This window comes from Sturnus vulgaris, chromosome 22 (genome assembly GCF_052056855.1).
Source record: "Sturnus vulgaris isolate bStuVul1 chromosome 22, bStuVul1.hap1, whole genome shotgun sequence".
NCBI classification, from domain to species: Eukaryota; Metazoa; Chordata; class Aves; order Passeriformes; family Sturnidae; genus Sturnus; species Sturnus vulgaris.
This window is the reverse complement of record NC_142264.1, coordinates 10,309,263-10,326,980: the sequence shown is the minus strand read 5'-3', so window position 1 is coordinate 10,326,980 and position 17,718 is coordinate 10,309,263. Positions and strand designations below refer to the sequence as shown.

The window sequence follows — 17,718 nt, the reverse complement described above, 5'->3', positions numbered from 1 at the left end:
AGCAAGTGCTTATTCGAGGTTAATAGGGCAGGAGAAATGGGCTCTCACCCAGTACTTGCTCCTGAAAGTCCCTATTTCTTCCTTAATTGCAACTCAAAATCAAATTAGCAGTTTTAAATTTACTCTGTGCCCAAGAGGTGCCACGAGGGTAGGGGAGAACACACTGTACCCTTTATCCTTATGTAATAAAAAGGGTAAATTCCTACTGAGGGCAAAATTGCTGCCACCTCTTCTCTGGCTGGCTTGCAGCTTCAGTGTCTTTGGGGAAAGAAAAGCTCAGCCTGATTTAATAGGAGCTTTTAGGGTGTCAGAGTTCTTTATCCTGGATTTGGCATGAGCCTTTGGGGTGATGGAGGTGCACATCCTGGATGTGAGGCTGCCCCAACTCCCCCAAGCAGCTGCATCATTTGGCTCAGTGTGGGGTTGCCGTGACCACCAGGAGACCCCCACACTGTGCCAATGCTGCATGAATGATGGTAGAATGTGGGTGCAGGGTAGGGATGTTGGTAAGGACAGAGAAAGGACATGGCTGCAGCATCCCCGGGGACAGGGGTGGCACTGGCTGCGTTATTGGTGCTGTAATTCAGCACCTATGGACTGGGAGGTGGTTCTTTTTCCAGGTCTAGAAACTCCCCTGGGATGGGAACCAGCACACAAGGAAGAGGGGTCTGTAGCCACCCTGGCACCCTCCTGGATGTGCTGCTGCTTTGAAAGCAGATGCTCCACCTTGGCCCAGAGCAGAGGGCAGAGGCAGTTACTGCTCCTGAAGAAGGGAAATTTGGGACCCCACAGCAGCCTGTGCCCACACCAGCCAGGGTGTACAGCCCTCCCTGGGAAGCTGCGTTGTCCTGGGATCATCATCCCAGCTGCTTCTGCTGCAGATTCCTCGCTCTCCCAGACGTGGAGCTCCCATCCCAGTGACCCTGGGGTCTGTCGAGGCAGGCAGTGGGTGCCATGTACTTGTGCTGCCAGCTGCACTCCAGGCCCAGAGCAGTTTCTGCATGCTGTGGGGATGGTGTAGAGAGGGGCCCATGGGTGCAGCTGCCTCACCAGAGCAGGGCAAGGGGAGCCCAGCACTGCCCACATCCCTGCCCAGCTCCCTTCAACAGCAAGTGGCGCTGAATGGCACATCCTCCCCCACTATCCTACATCTCTTGTGGAGAAAGGGGACATCCAGCGTGTGTTTGAGGGCTCTTGGTGTAGTTGGGGACCCCTTGCCAAGCTGGGCACTGTCCCCCAAGGTGTCCAGCCATGTGTAGGGGCTGGGCCGGGCAGGGACACAACTCTATCAGAGCTGAAAGCCAGGTTGGAGGAGGAGGTGCCAGTCCAGGGGAAAGCTGTCACCTGGGTATGGCCCCCCAGCCTGCCCCACAGATGGAGCAGGGCCAGGACACATCCTGGTGTGTCACCCCACTCCTGCCCACAGTGATGCACTTCCAGCTCGGTCTTCGTTCCAATATAATCTTTATTGGGGAGACTGATGGGGGTCAGAACAAGGCTGGGTATAAAACATGATCATGGTTACAACCAGCAGCGGGGGGCATAGGCAGAGCAACACAGAGACGGTACCGACGCCGTTCTCCACCGAGGGGGGAGAACGATCCTGGGGCTGCGCCAGCAGCAACACCCGTTCCCTCGGGACGGGACGGGGCATGGACTGGCCCCTCTCCCTGGATGGATGCTGGGCTTTGGCCAGTGCCAGGGGCTGCTGTTTCCTCCAGGATGCAGGGTTCTGCCCTCCGGCTCACCCAGCCCCAGCGCCCTGGGACTGGGCAGTGTGTGCCCCTGGCCATGCTGGGTTGTGGTGCTCAGCCCCATGGGAGCACCCAAAATTATGGCTTTTTCTTTTTTTTTTTTTTTTTTTTTTTCTTTTTTTTTTTGTTTTGTTTTGTTTTGTTTTTTGCTTTTTTGGCAGCAAACTTACCCCTCCAGGTGCTCTGGAGAAAGCAAGACTGTGCACAGGGGACTGCTGCCCTGCCTGCCCCCCTGCACAGGGGTCAGAGCAGAGGTACTGCTGAGGGGAAGAGGCTGTGGGCAGGAGCCAGACTTCGGTCCCCCTGCCCAGTCAAATCCCCTTGCTAGAGTCAGCAGATTGGGGTACTGGATCCTGTGCCACCCTCCTGAGCCATCCCATGGGGCATCGGTGTGGGTCCCGGGTGGAGGGGCAGAGAATGGGCACAGCTCAATGCCTTGGTGAACACGTAGTGGCCTGGGATGGAGTGGCCGGGGAGGGATGGGGAAAAAACAAGAATCCTCCAAAACGAGGACAAAGTGGAGCTTTCCTCAAGGGCCTGTGAAGGACATGGGCCGCATGTCTGCTGGCATCCGAGGGGCCGGTATGGCGGCTTGGTGTGGCTACTGAGACTCGGGTGCATGGCGGCGTGGCCACTGAGATGAAAGCTTTGGCAAATAACTTACAGAGAGGGGGTGGAGGGGGCAGCTGGGGACGTGTCCTCACTTCCTGTGCTGGGAGGGTGGCTCAGTGTGGCACCATGCATCTCCAGGGCTCCTTGTGCTGCTGCTGCCGGCCATGGGGCGATGGGGAGGGTGTCACTCCGGCCAGAACCCGGCGCCTGCTCTTGGGAGAGCCTGGGAGAGAGGAGGGAGAGGCGCCCGGGGAAGGAGCACGGTGAGATGCTCGATGCACCACGGGAGCACCCGCCGCAGGGCTAAGGGAGCTGCAGAGCCTGGATGCGCTGGTAGATGTGCTCCCCACGCCAGCGTCCCTCTCCCCGGGGACCACAGGTGAGCAGGGGGCTGCTGCCAGGTCCCAGCACCCCCACTGCCCCCCGCGAGTGCTGGTAAGGACACCAGTCCCACATCCTTGGCCGTGGTGAGTATTAGAGCTTTCACTGGCTGTGCCACTGGCAGAGAGGGGACAGGGGGCCGGCTGTGGCGCTGGCCTCGCTGTCCCGCCCGCCGTGCCCCGCTGAGGAGGAGCGGGCGGGGCGCGGGGCTCACATGATGGTGCAGGAGGACAGCGGGTTCCGGATGTGGCAGGTGCAGGCGGCCCCGCAGTACTGGCGGAAGGTCTGGTAGCAGCTGCGGTCGGTGTCGCTGCTCCACTGGACGGGGTTGGCAGCCAGGGCCTCGGCCGGCAGTCTGTTCAGGATACTGGTGTTGACGGCCAGAGCCGCCAGCCCGTAGTCGGTGAAGAGGACGGTCTCCCGCTTGCAGGTGGGGCAGGAGATGAACTTGTACTTGGGGCAGGACTCGTAGAGGATCTGCAGACACTCCTCGCACACTGAGTGCAGGCAGGAGAGGATGCGGGGCCGCTTGTTGGTGAAGTTGTACATGTGGCCGCAGGTGGGGCACTCCAGGGGCTCGCAGGGCGTCGAGGGGTGCAGCACGTACTGGTTGACGATCACCTCGTCTGATGGCGGCTGCCGGTGGTAGCAGACCTCGGAGCTGCCCTTGCGCTGGCCCTGGTAGCCGCGCTCGCGCCGCGGCAGGGGGGGAGTCCGGGGCAGCGGCAGGGGCCCGGGGGTGGCGTCCAAGGCAGGGATGTCCCCGCACGCTTGGTTGACGATGATCTCGGACTCGGAGGGCCACGCGCGCTTGGCCACGAGGGGCGGCTCTCGGCGCGGGGCGGGCGCGTAGCGCGGCTGCGATGCCTGCAGCTCCGAGAACTTCTCCGGGTGGATGATTTTCATCGCCTCCATTTTAATGATGACCTGTTGCCCTTTCAGACACGACATGAGTATCGTTTTCACATTACTGTCCACTGCTCTGGGGTCTCTGAGGGACGCCTGCATGAGGCTAAAACATGCTGGCAGCCTGCTGAGCTTTCAATCTTGGTCTGGCCGCGGAGCAGGAGCACGGGGAGCAGCAGCTGGTGCGGGAGAGCATCCTGGGGACACGGGGCAGCGCCAGCGGGCCCCGCGCCCCTCTTCTGCAGCCAGCCCCGAGGGTGCCAGGTGCGAGGCTGGGGCGGGCAGAAGGCAGAGCTCACAGTGGCATCCTGCCTGCTTCGAGATGCTCTTGGGCGGATGATCAAAGCGCCGGCTCCCTGCGGGATGTTAACGTGACATTGGCAGTCACTCAGCAGCCCTGCCCTTCGCCTTCCCTGCCACTTCCCACAGCGGATCAGCTGCAGTCGGGAACAGTAATTTGGGGATGGTGGCACTGGGCACTGCCCAGGGCAGGTGAGTCCAGGAAGGGTCTTGCAGAACTGGAGGCAGCTCTCACTTCGCCCCAGCCCGACCTCTATTCCTGTTTACATGCAGTGGGATCCTCGTGGCGTTGAAGAATGTGTTTGCAAATTCCTTTGCTCTGACTTCCCGGCTCTCCCACTTGCCGTCACCGGCAGCTCCCGCAGGGCAGGGGCTCAGGGCACATCCCGGTCCGGAGGGCAGCTCACCTTGGCTGCGGCCAGGACACCACACACCTTGTCCCCTCGGTCCCTGGTACCTCTGTCCCCAGCTCAGCTTCGCGCTTGCTGGAAATGAAAAGTGAGAGGGGGTTGGATCCAAGGCTCTTCAGGGATTTACCGGCTGCCAGAGCTCCCTCGGGATGCGTGCCCGCCTGCATCCCGGCGATTTGGCAATCGAGCCCTGCAGGTCCTGTCCATCAGCCCATGTGCTTGGGCTACGGAAGTGGGAGCAGGCAGGTATTTCCCCCCAGGCATCCCTTCGGCGGCCCCGAGCGTGGGGTCCCGGGACCCCCCTCTGCCCTGAGGGCGGGAGGGCAGGTCCCCCAGAGCCCCGTTGGGCTGCAGAGCCTCTCCCGAAGGGGTTCCTCCACCGACCTGCCTCTGCTCAGGGTTTTCTCTCACGTTTAGCCCCTCCTCTGCTCAGTGGATCTATTTTTACCTCCATCGCTTGCTCCTGATCTGTCCCTGCTATTATCCCTCCCTCCGGCTTCCTCTCCCCCCCTTCCCAGTTCCCTGCCCTTGTCCCAGGGCTGATGGAGAGGCCAGGCCACGTTTGGGGGCAGGGGATGGGGGGCAGGTAGCCAGCTCGAGGCCATTTTCTCCCTCAGCAGCCCTGCGCCAGCCCGGCTCTCCTCCGAGAAGGGCGAAGGCGCTCTCCTCCATCACGCTGCAAATCCTGTTAGAGGGATGCCTGCTCCCGCCGGCGCTGCCAGGCCTGGCGGAGGGGGCCCGAGGGGGCCATCTGGTTGCAGCAGCAGCAGCCTTTGGGAATGAAGAGAGGCCGTGGGGGTTCAGCCCCGGGTGCCTGAGGGCTGGGAGGGTGGGCTGGATCCCTGCCCAGCCCCAGTCGGGGTGTCCCGGGGGCCATGCCCTGACAGCACTGGGGTCCCGCAAGCATCCTGACCTGCGGAGGGAGGCCTCGCCTCTTTCATTTGCCATCGTGGGCCCACATTCTGCACCCCACATCCTGCACCCCGCGCCCCACAAGCAGCATATATTCCCCCGCTCCAGCACAGAGCAGCAGCCCCGGAGGCTCTGCCTGCAGCTCTCACACAGACACTCACCCGCAGCGCCCACGAGCACGGCGATCCGGGTGGTCAGCAGTGCCACTCACTGTCACCGCGTTCCCACGCTCGTTCTGTCACACCCCTTCACGCACGCCCTGGCGCAGCACCCCGCACCCCCACTGCCCCTGGGGCGACACAGCCCCTCGCCATCCCCATCCTTTCGGGGGTGGCACAGCCCCCGCCGTACCCCGCATTCCCATCACTTCGAGGGTGACACAGCCCCCACTGTACCCCGCATTCCCATCACTTTGGGGATGACACAGTCCTACCCAGCACCCTCCCCTACCCAACCTCCCACCGCAATCTCCAGCCTCACACGTCCCTGCTCGCAGCCTCGCGGAGCACACGCCTGTGCACACACAAGGGCTCCCCGCACACACACACGTGTACTCCCGCACGCCCGCAGGGTGACTCCCCCCCCCCCGCCCGCCGTTACCTGCGCTGGCCCCGGGCAGGGGTCCCGGTTCAGCCACCAGCCCCCGCTCCGTGCCCGGTGCGGCTTCGCAGGCCCGAGCGGCGGAGGTTATCTGAAAGGCAGAGGGATGCGGCGCTGCTCCGGCCAGGCGCGGCTCCCCAGGGATGCTGGCGGTTCCGAGGCGCGGCTCCACGGGGATGGTCCTGGCCGGCCGGGCCGCCCCCGGCCCCGCTCCCCCCGGCCCCACCGCCTACTCCGGCTGCGGCCGCGGCGGCGCGGGAAGAGGACCGGGCACAGAGGCCGGGGCTGGCGGCGCCGGGCTGCTCCGGATGCTCGGCGGCGACCGGCGGCCGGGGGAGCCGGCAGGTACCGCCGCTGCCGCTCCGGGGGGCTCCTTCGTGCCCTCCCCCGGCTCCCCCCGCCGCCTCCGGCCGCGGACCCCGGCTCGGCGCGGGGCTGATGCAACACCCCCGGCCCGCAGCACAGGCTATGGCGGGCTGATGGCGGCCCCCCCTGTGCCCCTCGGCAGGTGCAGGCAGCGGCGGGCAGCAGCGGGCAGGCAGCGGCGGCTCCGTGCCCGCCGTTCCCGGGGCCCGGCGGCGCGGGCGCTGCTGCGCGCTCCCGCCGCCGCCCGCAGTGCCGCCGCAGTGGTGCAGCCGCCTCACATTTCTCTCGCTCAGCAGCGCCGGGGGCCGCCGGCCGCAGCGCCTGACGCCCAGCACACCCCCTCTCCGCCCCGCACCCCCACCTCCCTGCACGCCCCCTCCCCGCCCAGCACCCCCCTTGCCCCGCGCCCTCCCCCGCACCCCTTCATCCGCCCCTCACAGCCCCCTCCCCGAACATTCCTCCTTGTCCCACACTTGTCCCGCTTTCCCATCCCATAGCCCCTCTTGGCCCTTCTCCCCGTAGCCGCTCCCGAACCCTCCCTGCGGCCCCCCCTCCTCCTCCCGCCGCCGGCCGGGCCCCCGCGGGTCGTTCCGAGGGGCCCGCGGTGACTCAGCATCAGCGCCGCGCTGCAAGCGGCTCCGCGCCGGCCGTGCTGCTCCGGGGCCGCGGCTGTGGGGCAGCATCGGGGAGCAGGGCCCTGCCTGCAGCCCCCGGGTCTGGGAAGAGGTTGGACAGCCAGGAATTGCCCCACCACTGCTTTTTCCCACTGCCAAATCAGCCGTGCACCGTACTGTGTCCCCTGGGATCCATGGCCCCCGGCTGTCGGGGGAGCTGAGCCCCCCCAGTTCCTGCTGAGCTCCGGGGCACCTGGGCACAGGAGCTCACTGGTCCCTGGGGAACTCATGGCCATGGGCTTGCTGGTGCGACCCCCATAACGGCACAGGCAGACAGGACCCCACAGGCTGGGGACATCCCACAAGGTGCCCTGAGCAGATGACTCCTGGTCCATGCTTCCTGGCTCCTGCAGATGCGAGAGTCATGGATGTCCCCTGGCAGATGTTAGAGGCCTGGCTGCCTCCAGAATGGGGACCTGACAGGCAAATGGCCAAAATGAGCAGGCGGCCCCACACAGAGACCTCTAGCTCCCATACCCCAACCCCAGGAGCAGAGACCCAGGCATGTACACATGCTCCAATACAAACCCACTCCACCACTCCATCCAGCCCTGGCTGGAGCAGGACGCTGCTGGGAGCTCACAAGGCTCCTTTGGGTGCTGCTAGGGTTTCCTTGCTTGTGCTGCCCATTGCTGTGTTTTAATTTTTCATATTCCTCCAGGATTTTGCCTGGACTTTTATGCCCTCCCTTTTATTACCCTGCCCAACCCTGTTTGCTGCCCCTCCAGCCCTGATGCAGCAAAGATCCAGCCCCTGTAACAAGGAGTCTGTGTGGTCCTGGAGCTGTGTTGTGTCCTCAGAGCCGCATTGTCTTCACACCATCGCTGTCCTCTGGCCCTGCCATCAGTGGGACGGACACAGGAACTAGAGGTTACATATTCCACAGCTCTGCCAGGCCTTATGCAGCCCATTGATGATCTTCTCACCCACATTTCAGACAATGATGCTAAAAATATCGTCCAGGTGCATCTCTTCTGACCTGGAGGAGGTGACCAAAGCCACCGAGGCAGAAGGATTCTCTAGCACCCCAAGGGCTCAGCTGTGCTCCATTCCCAGACCAGACTGACCCTAGAGTGTGGTTCTCCCTGGGGACCCTACAGCATCACCTCCACCTGTAAATCCGTGCTCTCTTCTTGACAACTGTTGGGTTTTTAATCTTTGAGTTTCTCTCACTGGATAAGGGACTTTTGAATGCCTCTAGTCCCTCTAAGTGCCAGTCTTTGATCTGCTTACCTGCCGAAATCAGCGTGAGGCTGCTGTCGCCTGGCACTCTAACACTGCTAAACAGGGATTCCCTTAATCTTCCCCATCCTTCCTTTGTCAGGTGCTCCTGCCTTCCCTGCTAAGTGCCTGGGTGCAGATAGTAAGAGCCGAGATCGCACGCCTGAGCTCACTGAGCAGAGGAAATTGCAGGAAGTGAGCGAGCACGAGCTATTTTCTGTTATTAATTCATATGGCATCCCTGTGCTGACCCAGCTACACAGTGTTATTATGCTGCTATTCTGTGAGTTAAGCAACAGCTCTATTTAAAAATAATAATAAATTACGTTGGGCATCTTTTCTGCTGAATAAGAGTGTGTTTGTGCCAAGGTGCTGGGATCTTCCTGTTGCCCCAATGGCTCTGCTTCTGCTTCACATGTTCAGTGCAGAGCTTTCCTCTGCTGAGTTGGTCCTCCAAGATCTCTACTTTCTACCCAAACTGAAACAATCTCATCCTTCCAAACTCAGACCTTCCATCTCTGTCTGGGTCTGTGTGGCTCGGATTTGAGTGATGACTCCACCAAACCTCAGCCCCGTGGCCACCTCTGCCTTTGAGTCCTGTCTCTTACTCCTGGTTTAACTGTGGCATATAAACATACATGTTGCATAATCTTTTATAAAAACCTATTGAATTGGGTGTTATCATAAATGTACATATTTGGGCTGCATGTGGATATCCTCAGAATGCCTTCTGAGCTGTGCTTATGTGATATGGGTACTCTCCTGGGTTTTACAAGCAGCACTGATGTATTTTACCATTTTCAGAGACCTTGTCAACAGGCCAAGCACACCTTTGGGTTCAGAGGTTGCTCCTCAGCTCAGTTGTACCTGCTGTCTTCAGGTCCAGCTCTCCTTGGACAGACATGCAGGAACAGCTTTGCCAGTGGATTCCTTTAATTTGTCCCAGATGAACAAGGTTTTTCTGTTTATAATCAGGAGGTTATTTGTTGTAATTCAGCTGATGTTGTCCTTGAGTGAAACCACAGCTTCATTCTGCAAAACTCATTCCTGTCCAGTGTCTTGAATGGATCAGTTCAAAACCTTTGCTCTGTAAATGTGTTGGGAGCTGTAACACTGCTGGCCAGGCTTTGCTGAGATGAACAGTGAAGCCAGAAGATAATTCTGCCCTAAATTTCTTCCTCATCATCAGCCATCACCTGCTCAGCTATCCAGCTCAGGATTTTATTGCCCTTCTGGATTTCTAGCACCTGTGGGAAGGTCCTGTTGTGAGAGGATGGCCCAGCTCTCACTTGGTGCCAGCCTTGTGCTGTGATGGCACCTGAGGCATTTCCTTCCACCCCACCTGGGCAAGCTGACAGCTCCGTGTGTGCCAAACCTTTCTTGTTTTTTTTTGCCAAATTCCCATCCATGCTGTCCATGCTCCTGGTGGCAGCACCTCAGGCCACCTTTCTTTGCTCCTTGCTGCTCTCATCACCAAATTTGCTTGTCGGAGTCCTGCACACATCCAAAGCTCTTCCCAAAATCCTGTCTGTTTCTCACACCGATCTTGTTTTGCTCTGGTGAATCACTCATCACACAGATAATTCACCCACAAAAACATGAGCTCATTCCCAGCTTTGCAGAGAGCAGCTTTCTCTGCAGGTCTGTCCCTGCCCGGCCTGGCCTGGCTGGGAGGGACGGACGTGGCACCCACACGCCGTGTTTTCATGCTCTGGGCTCCATCCCCTCTGGACTGCCTCTCCTTGCCGGGATAGAGCACCAAGGGAAGGGACTCCAAGTGCCACAATCAGCACCATCCCAGGCTGAGACCCTCCAGGCCCGGCTGAGGTGGCCACAACAGCCCAGCACAGACCCCAACAGAAGAGGAAAGCAGGGCAGCTCTCATCAGCCACAATGCTCCACCAAAACCACCAGAGGAACTGTCTGTGCAGCTTGCCCAGGCAGAGCAAACACCATTTTGGAGGGATGCTACTAAAACCTCTGCCAAGAAAGCAGCAGAGTTTCTTGTTGCCAGCTGGTAGCTGAGGGATGCCCCAGCTGCTGCAGAGCTGTTCCCTGGTTGCTGTTTAAAACAGTGTGTGGGCTGGTTGCTGGTGGTCAGGACCTGACCACTGATGGTCTTGCAGTACAATCCTAATGCCATGGGGGGCTTCCATGGGCTGGTTTCTAGGCTTGCAGCTGTCTAAAGAGATGCCACCATGAGAGAAGGGATACTCAGAAGGTCCCCGAAATGTTCAAAGCCACAGACAAACCTTGAGATGCACATGTGGTACTCTGATCAGCTTGAAGGTTATGGAGCCCCAAAAGATTCCAAGGAGTTTAATCATTATTTTTACTCTTAGTGATTAATACTGATTCTATGAATCCTGGGAGTGAAGAGGGGGCCCACCTTGCTGGTGCTGCACTGAGCAGGAGGAAGGAATAGGAGGAGAGGGACTGCACATGGGTTGGGGGGAGGTCAAGGAGCCAGGGCCAGAGGGACCACATCCTCTCCTCAGATGTGGTGACCTTCATTCCCCTCCCCACCAACTCCCTGCCTGCAGACCTGGGGTTGCTCAGCTGCCAGAAAAGAACACTCATGGAAGATGTACTGCTCAGTTAACTGTCAGTTAAGTCTCAGACTGTTAACTCAGTTAACAGTCCACAGGTAACTGTGGCCAGTTATCTCCTGAGAGGAGGGAGAGAGGATGGGAATCCATAGCCACAAGCAAGGACATGGGAAATTCCAGATGTATTTCTGTATAGCTACACAGGGAAAAATCTTTTTTTCTCTTTGAGGGTCAAAGACGGCACAGAGAGGTGATGGGATGTTCTTCAGAGCTGCCCTGCATAGGTCCAGAGTGACAAACTGGCCACACCCTGAGCCACAGGCCCTGTGGGACAAGTGGAGCCCCTGCTCCCATCAGAGCCTCCTTTTTCATCTGCGGCTGCATCTTCCCCAGCCCCAGGTACACACAGTCTCATGGACTCCCTGGAGAAGTTCTGGGTTGGTGACCCCACAGCAGCACAGCCATGTCAGAAACTCTTTCCCAGTCCTGCAGTGCTGCTGAAGAATGATGGGGCGGGGGGGAATCTGCCACCCCCCAGGGACTGCTGACCCAGGCAGAGATGACCACAAAGACCTAAAGCTGCATTTCAGGGCTGAGAGGGTGCAAGGAAGGCCCATTTCCTTTAGAAAACACCTTGTGTCCAAGGAAAACAGGACAGGGCTGGCCCAGAAATAGAAACGGCAGCTCTGCAGAAGCCTTCCCTCAGCCCGTGCAGCCCAGCTGATGCCGGGTTTAACAGAGCCCGAGGGATTCGAGGCTCGGAAGAAAGCAGAACATGTGCAGAGCTGGGATCCAGGCGCTGTCCCAGCCCTCATTCGGGGGCTGGGCGGGTGCAGGGCTGGTGGAGCAGCTCCGGTGCCGACGCTGGGGCTGCGGCAGGCGCCCTGTAATTGTGGCTGCACGGGAGAGCCCGGCGCTCATAACCTGCCAGCACTGGATGCCGCGGCCAGGCACAAACTGGGTCAGGGAGGAGGAGCAGCGGCGGCCGCGGGTGCCCTCGAGGTGCCCGGTGGGACACGCTGGTCCTGGAACGAGCCGCGGTGCCCAAAGTCCTGCTCCTCCTTCCCGTGTGCTGCCTCGGCTGGGACACAGCTCCGAGCCAGCGAGCAGACTGAAGCAGCGGTTTGTTTTTGCAGTGTAATTTCAGCTTTTGCAGGAAAACTTCCCTGAAGGGATGGGACCCACCGAGTCCTGCCCGGCTCCAGTCTGCTGCCCCCCCCTTGCTCTGGACACAGCCCCACACCCGAGGCTGTAGCTGTGCTTGCAGGTGGTGGGATCCTGCTGTCCCAGTGTGACTGTCCTGGGGCTCCCAACAGGACCTGAGGGCACACTGCACTCCCCCATCCCTGCTCTCAGCAGCTGGCAGCACCCCCGGGTCTCCTGCTGGCCCTTCTGCTCAGCTTGGGCAGCACATGCTCTTGTGAGGAGCTGCATTTCTGGGTCCGCTGGGTGAATTTGAGTGCTGAGCTGAGGATTTTGTTTTCTCTGTGTTCCTGTCACCCTCCTGGGGGCTTGTGTGGGTGCACAGCTGGGAGATGGCCCTGGGCATGGCTCCCTCTCTGGCAGAGGCTGGGGGGCCCCGGGGAGCTGCCAGAGCAGGAGCTGCTGCTCTTGGAGCCTGGGGAGCTGAGCCAGTGCTTGGTCTGAGTGTGTGCTGGGAGAGCTGCAGTGGGGGGAAGAGGGGTGGCTCACAGGCCTGGGGATGGGAGGCTGGAAGGGAGAGTGGGCCAGGCATGAGGAGTTGCTCGAGCTGGTGAACTCCCGGCGTTGCCGTGGGTGGAAGCTGGGAGTGCGGGACACGTGGCAGAGGGTCCCTGGGAGGGGCTGCACTCCACGGGGCAGGCGTGGGGGGGGGTGCACTAGCTCTTGGGGATGTTCTCTAGGGCTGACAGCATCATCTGGCCTTCGGGTTTTCATCACCCTGATTTCTCCAGTCCTCCAAGAGCTTGGGCCAATATGTCTGGTGCCAGGATGCTGGGATGTTGCTGGGCACCTCGAGGCCTGTCTTTCCCCTCTGCTCCCTCCAGAGAGGACTCCTTGCCTAGTGCCTTGGCTGAAGGGAGACCTTAGGGCACAATGGGTCTGCAGCAGCCTGGTGCTCCTGTGCAGGCTGTGGGGAAGCAAGTGGAGCACTGGATCCAGGGTGACATGGGGAGGTGAGGCCACTTCGTGTAACAGAAACCAGAGGTCCAGCTGGGGAGGAGGACCCAGCATGTCCAGACTGCTGCGGGAGTTGTCAGGTGCCACTGAGACTGTGCTGTGTCCCCAGAACAGGACAGGGGTTACCAGGGAGACCTGGACCACCATGTCCCGGTCTGCTGGGGGCACGTGTGTGTTAGGGGGGGGGGAAACAAGAAGCTCTACAGGGCACTGAGCACCCACAGTTGCCCCCCAGGGTGCTCTGGTGCCATCATGGTCCAATGGATGGGGAAGAAAGGACAGGTTTGAGGCTGCAGGCTCAAGGGTTTTGCTTTCAAGGTGCAGGCTCAAGGCTGAGGGCTGCCCCCAGCAAAGCACACAGGGTCCCTGGGAGCCCCTCACCTGCCCGGGCTCACCCAGCCATGGCTTCTGCAGGACCCTGATCTGCACACGGGGTTTGGGGTTGGCAGGGCTGCGGAGGAGGCTCTGCAGCAGCGCAGGGGCTGCCTGCCCGGCGGCTGCCTGCATGCCAGCACGGAGCTGCCAGCCTGCGCCACCCTGGCGCTCGCATCATTCCTTCGGCAGACGCAAATGGGAGCAGACAGCCCGGCTCGAGCGGTAAAGATCAAACTCCGGGAGCCCGGGGCTGCTGTCAGAGCGGGCTGGGCGCTCGGAGCCATCCCGGGAGTGGCAGCCCCGGTGCTGGCCTTTCCTGGTGAAGCCCCTGCCAAGGTGCTGTGTCCCCGCACGGCTGCAGCACGGGGATGCTGGCAGGGGGCTGCCCACTCTGCTGTGACCATTGCAGGAGCTGGCGTGGCCACGGGTAGAGGATCTGGGGCTTTGCCTGCCCTGGCTTTCCAGCCTGGGAGATGCACGAGGCACTGTCAGCACGCACGAATAACTGGTCCTGCTCCTCTCGCAGGGCTCTGCCCGCAGGGATGCTCCTGTGCCCAGCACCTCCCTAGGGATTGCGCTCCGGCTTCCCCGTGGGCTCAGGGGACAGAGCAGAAGGTGGCCCTGGAGCACGGCACTGCCGGAAACTGCTGTGGAAAGGCCCCTCCACTGTCCCAGCCTTCGTCAGCGGCTGGAAACTTCACCCTTCTCCCGCCCGCCCCCGGCTCCGGCTGAGCTGGCGGCTCTGGGAGGATGGGTGAGGATGGTGCAGCCGCGGTGGCACGGGGGCGGTGGCTTGCAGGAAGCCCCCGCGCCCGGGGAGCGGGGCAGGGGTGGTACCCAGTACGGCTGGGGCAGGACGGGCAGCACCCACCAGACGCTGCGAAGGAGCAGAGGGAGATGCCAGTGGCACCCTGGGAGCTCCAGATTTGGCACAACTTCCTCACCCTCCTCAAGTGACAAAGAGGATTGGAAAGACCTGGTATTCCGCATGGACCACAACCACCTGGATTCTGCACAGCCTGCCTGCACACCCAGGAAGGTGGCAGCCATCGTCCCGTGCCCATATCCCGCTGGCCCGGGGGTGGCCCCCTCCGGACAGCAGCGCTCCTGCCACCGGCGCCGAGCAGGAGGGACGAAGGTCCGCGGTGCAGCTGGGGAGCAAGGAGAGGGCACAGCTAATTGGGATTATTGCTAAAGCAGGCGAGAAGCGAGCGGGGAGGGAGGTGGTGAACAAGGAGCCGTTGTGCACAGGCGGCCCAAGCACGCGGCCCCGGCTCCAGCCGGCAGCGAGAGCCAAACAAACGGGGACTGTTTGGAGCGAGGGAGGACAAGCAGACGGCAGGACAGAAACCAGACCTCCACTGGGAGAGAGTCGGAGCCAAGGGCTTAGCTGGGAGTTGGGTGCTGCACAGGGTCTGCCGGGTCCCCGCGTGAAGAGTAGCTTCAGGTGGCCACGGCCAAGCATTCAGCAGGGCAGGATGGTGCCATCCGTAATCCATCCCCGGGGCAGGGGCCAAAGGAGAGGATGGCAAAGTGCTGGGGATGCTCCAGGCCAGATGAGTGACAGGACTTCTGCCACAGCCATCCCCCGGACTGGAAACTTTCAATCACGGAAATATAGCAGGAAACTAGAAACCAGCCCTTGTTCTTAAAAAAACCATCAGCAGGTGCAGTCACTGCATAAGGTCGTGGCACAGCGGAAGCTGCGGCATCGCCCACGAGGCTGCTCAGGAGCCCGCCAGGGTGGGAGCAGAAGCTGCCCCCGCCTCGGCTGCTCCATCCGCAGGAAGGACAAGTGACATTTGAGCAGGTAGAAGCCTGGCTGTGTATGTGAGCTGCCCAACCCCGTGTCCCAGCTGGGGCTCTTACAGCCCCTTTTCCAGGTGTCTGTGTGAGGGTTTAGCCTTGGAAAACATGCTGGGCTGTTTGCTGCTGCCTGGTTCTGCACGGGGAGCTGAAGGTTATGGCCCATGGACACAAATCTCCACAGCATCGACCTGTCATGGGGCTGGGCTGAGCTTGGCAATAGGCAAATTGCCTTTCCTAAAGTCTCTGTGCAATGGCAGAAGGCCACCCAGCTGCCACTGTCCCCGTGGCACATTGTCGGTGAGAATGCACAAACACCAAGGAGAACATCTCTGTGCCGGCCAAAGGCTCTGCCTGAGCACGGATTTTGTTTATGTGTAGGATGGAGCACAGGGGGAGATTTTGGCACTGCCAACAGAAGTGCCCAGATCCGTGCTGCCTCCTGCTTCCTTGCACATTCAGCAGCAACTCCATGCAGGGGAAGCCCCCGGCTGCTGGTCCAAAGTCTGTTGGGAACAGCCCTCCCTCAGCCCCAAGGCTCTCGGCAGCTGGGAGGAGACGGGAAGGATTTGCTCCAGGCCAGGAAATCCTTGCTTTCTCCTCCAGCCGGGCCGCAGTGGGCAGCCACAATGCTCGCTTCCCCCACGCCGTTGCCAAGCCCCGGCGTGACCCGGGGGCGGCCGGGCCGGGAGCCGCAGGGGAGAGGGACGGAGGGGGGCTGCGGAGGGGCGATAAGGAAACCGGCTCCTCTCCGGTTCCTGCAGCCCGGGGAGAGGCCGGCGGCGGGCCAGGCGCCCGAACACTCCTGTGATGTCGGTGTGGCCGTGCCAGCCTGGACACTGGGTTATGTGCTAGCTCCAACGCGTCATCCCCGAGGAACGCAGCATCCCCCTGGCAAGGGAAGAGCCTGGCATTAAGCTGGAAAGGCTTTGGACTCTGCAGCTCAGCATCCCCGCACAGGTGTCTGACAGGAGCGCAGGCTCCGAGAAGCCCCAGCACACCGGGCACCGCGGACGTGTCTGCAGCGTCCCTGTCCCCGCGGGCACCTGGAGGGCTGGGCAGGCACGAACACGTGTGTCCCAGCTATGCATCCCTGTCCCCACCGTGAGCCTGCAGGGCGGCTGGGATGTCACATCGGGAGAGCGCAGTGTGAGCAGGATGGCGCCGGCAAGGGACGCTGTGGCATTCGAGGAGCTGCCAGCCCTTTCGGGGCCGTGCTGTGCCGCAGGGTGAGCAGCCGGGCTCGGGAGCCTCGGCAGAGGAGCCTGTGCTGCCCCTCCACACAGAGCTGAGTGCTCGGAGGCGGCACGGACTGCAGGACCTGGCCTGCTGGAGGATGGGTGCTGGGGCCAGGACAGCCCAGCGTGGGCAACCAGGTGCTGACCCGAGGGACGGGACACATTATGGCCCCACAGGAAATCCCTCCCACCCAGCAGCTTAGGCAGGTCAATTCCAGGCTCCGTTTGGGCTTTAAAAGCTGCTGCCATCCTTTGGGACACATTACTTTCCTTGAGAGGGAACCAAGAGCTGTGGAAAGTCCTTGCATGCCCTGGGCAGACGTGGAGACAAGCAAAGCAGGGTCTTTGCACGTGGGATGCCGAGCACAGGCCTGGGGACACAGGCTGGATTTTGAGATGAAGTTTCCCACCCCGGGGTGTTAGGCTGTGAGAGGCTGTGCTGCTCAAGGATACAGAGCACCAAATCCTGCAGCTTCTATGAGCCCCCAAGCCTCCTGTATTTAGCAGCTTTGTCTCTGGGTCCTGCTCTGTGCTCCCTGTATTGCCCCTCAGATCTGCACCAGTGAGGTCCCCTCCACGGCACCCTCATACCCACAGCCGCCCCTCACTGGGTGACAGCTGAGTCCTGGTGCTGGTGACACTGATCCATGGGGCTCCCCTTATGGGATGTTCACCCCACTGGTACCTCCCACTCCCTGTGATCTCTCCTTCCATATCCTCTAGCCTCACTCTGATTTTAATGAGGAGGCAGCTGAGAATTCAGGTAAAGCCTTGAAGGAAACCTGCACATCTGTGCTCCACGGTGGGAGACTTGCGGTGTCCCGAAGGGAATCATCCCACATGTTTCACACAGCCTGAATTTGGGGGTTGCCCTCCCATCCCCGCACTGGCCCAACCCCTCCCCGTGTCCTTCCTTCACACCGGCCACCCCCGGGCTCTCCTGAGCTTCAGCCAAGCCTTCAGCCCCCGCAAGGTTTGGTACGCTGCCCCCTCCGCGGGTGTAAAACCTTTCACTCTGGGAAGCGTCCCCTTCATCATCCGCCGGCACTGACGGGCTGCAAAGAGCATCACCACCCTCGTGTGCCCGCGCCAGGCACTGCACCGCACAGGGAAATGCTCACAAACGGGATCGCTTCAGGAGCTCTTTATTCCTGGTGCCTGGGAGAGCCCTGGGAGGAGCTGGAACTGGGAAAGCTCCGCCGCTGGGATGCCATGCAAATACCTGTCCCCAGCAGAAAGAGGCCCAGGGACAGGACGAGCCTGTGGCTTTCTGGATTTTTGGGGTTTTTTTTGATTGGTTGGGTTTTTTTGGTTTTGGGGGTTTTGTTTGTTTGTTTGTTTGTTTGTTTGTTTGTTTGTTTGTTTTTAAAAAGAAAACAAATGTGCCTTTTGCTGTGTGTGAAGCATCGGTGAGCTGAGGCATCCCAGGGGATCCCTACAGTTATTTTATCCTG

The 17,718-nt window shown here is 60.8% G+C and overlaps 1 protein-coding gene across 1 annotated transcript; it reads right to left on the bottom strand.

The window, feature by feature from the left end:
* Positions 1-1,839: 1,839 nt before the first annotated feature.
* On the bottom strand, positions 1,840-4,433 carry RNF208 (ring finger protein 208). The gene has a single exon (XM_088177391.1). The coding sequence runs from the start codon at positions 3,753-3,755 to the stop codon at positions 2,958-2,960; it is 798 nt and encodes a 265-aa protein (XP_088033517.1). The 5' UTR covers positions 3,756-4,433; the 3' UTR covers positions 1,840-2,957.
* Positions 4,434-17,718: the final 13,285 nt, after the last annotated feature.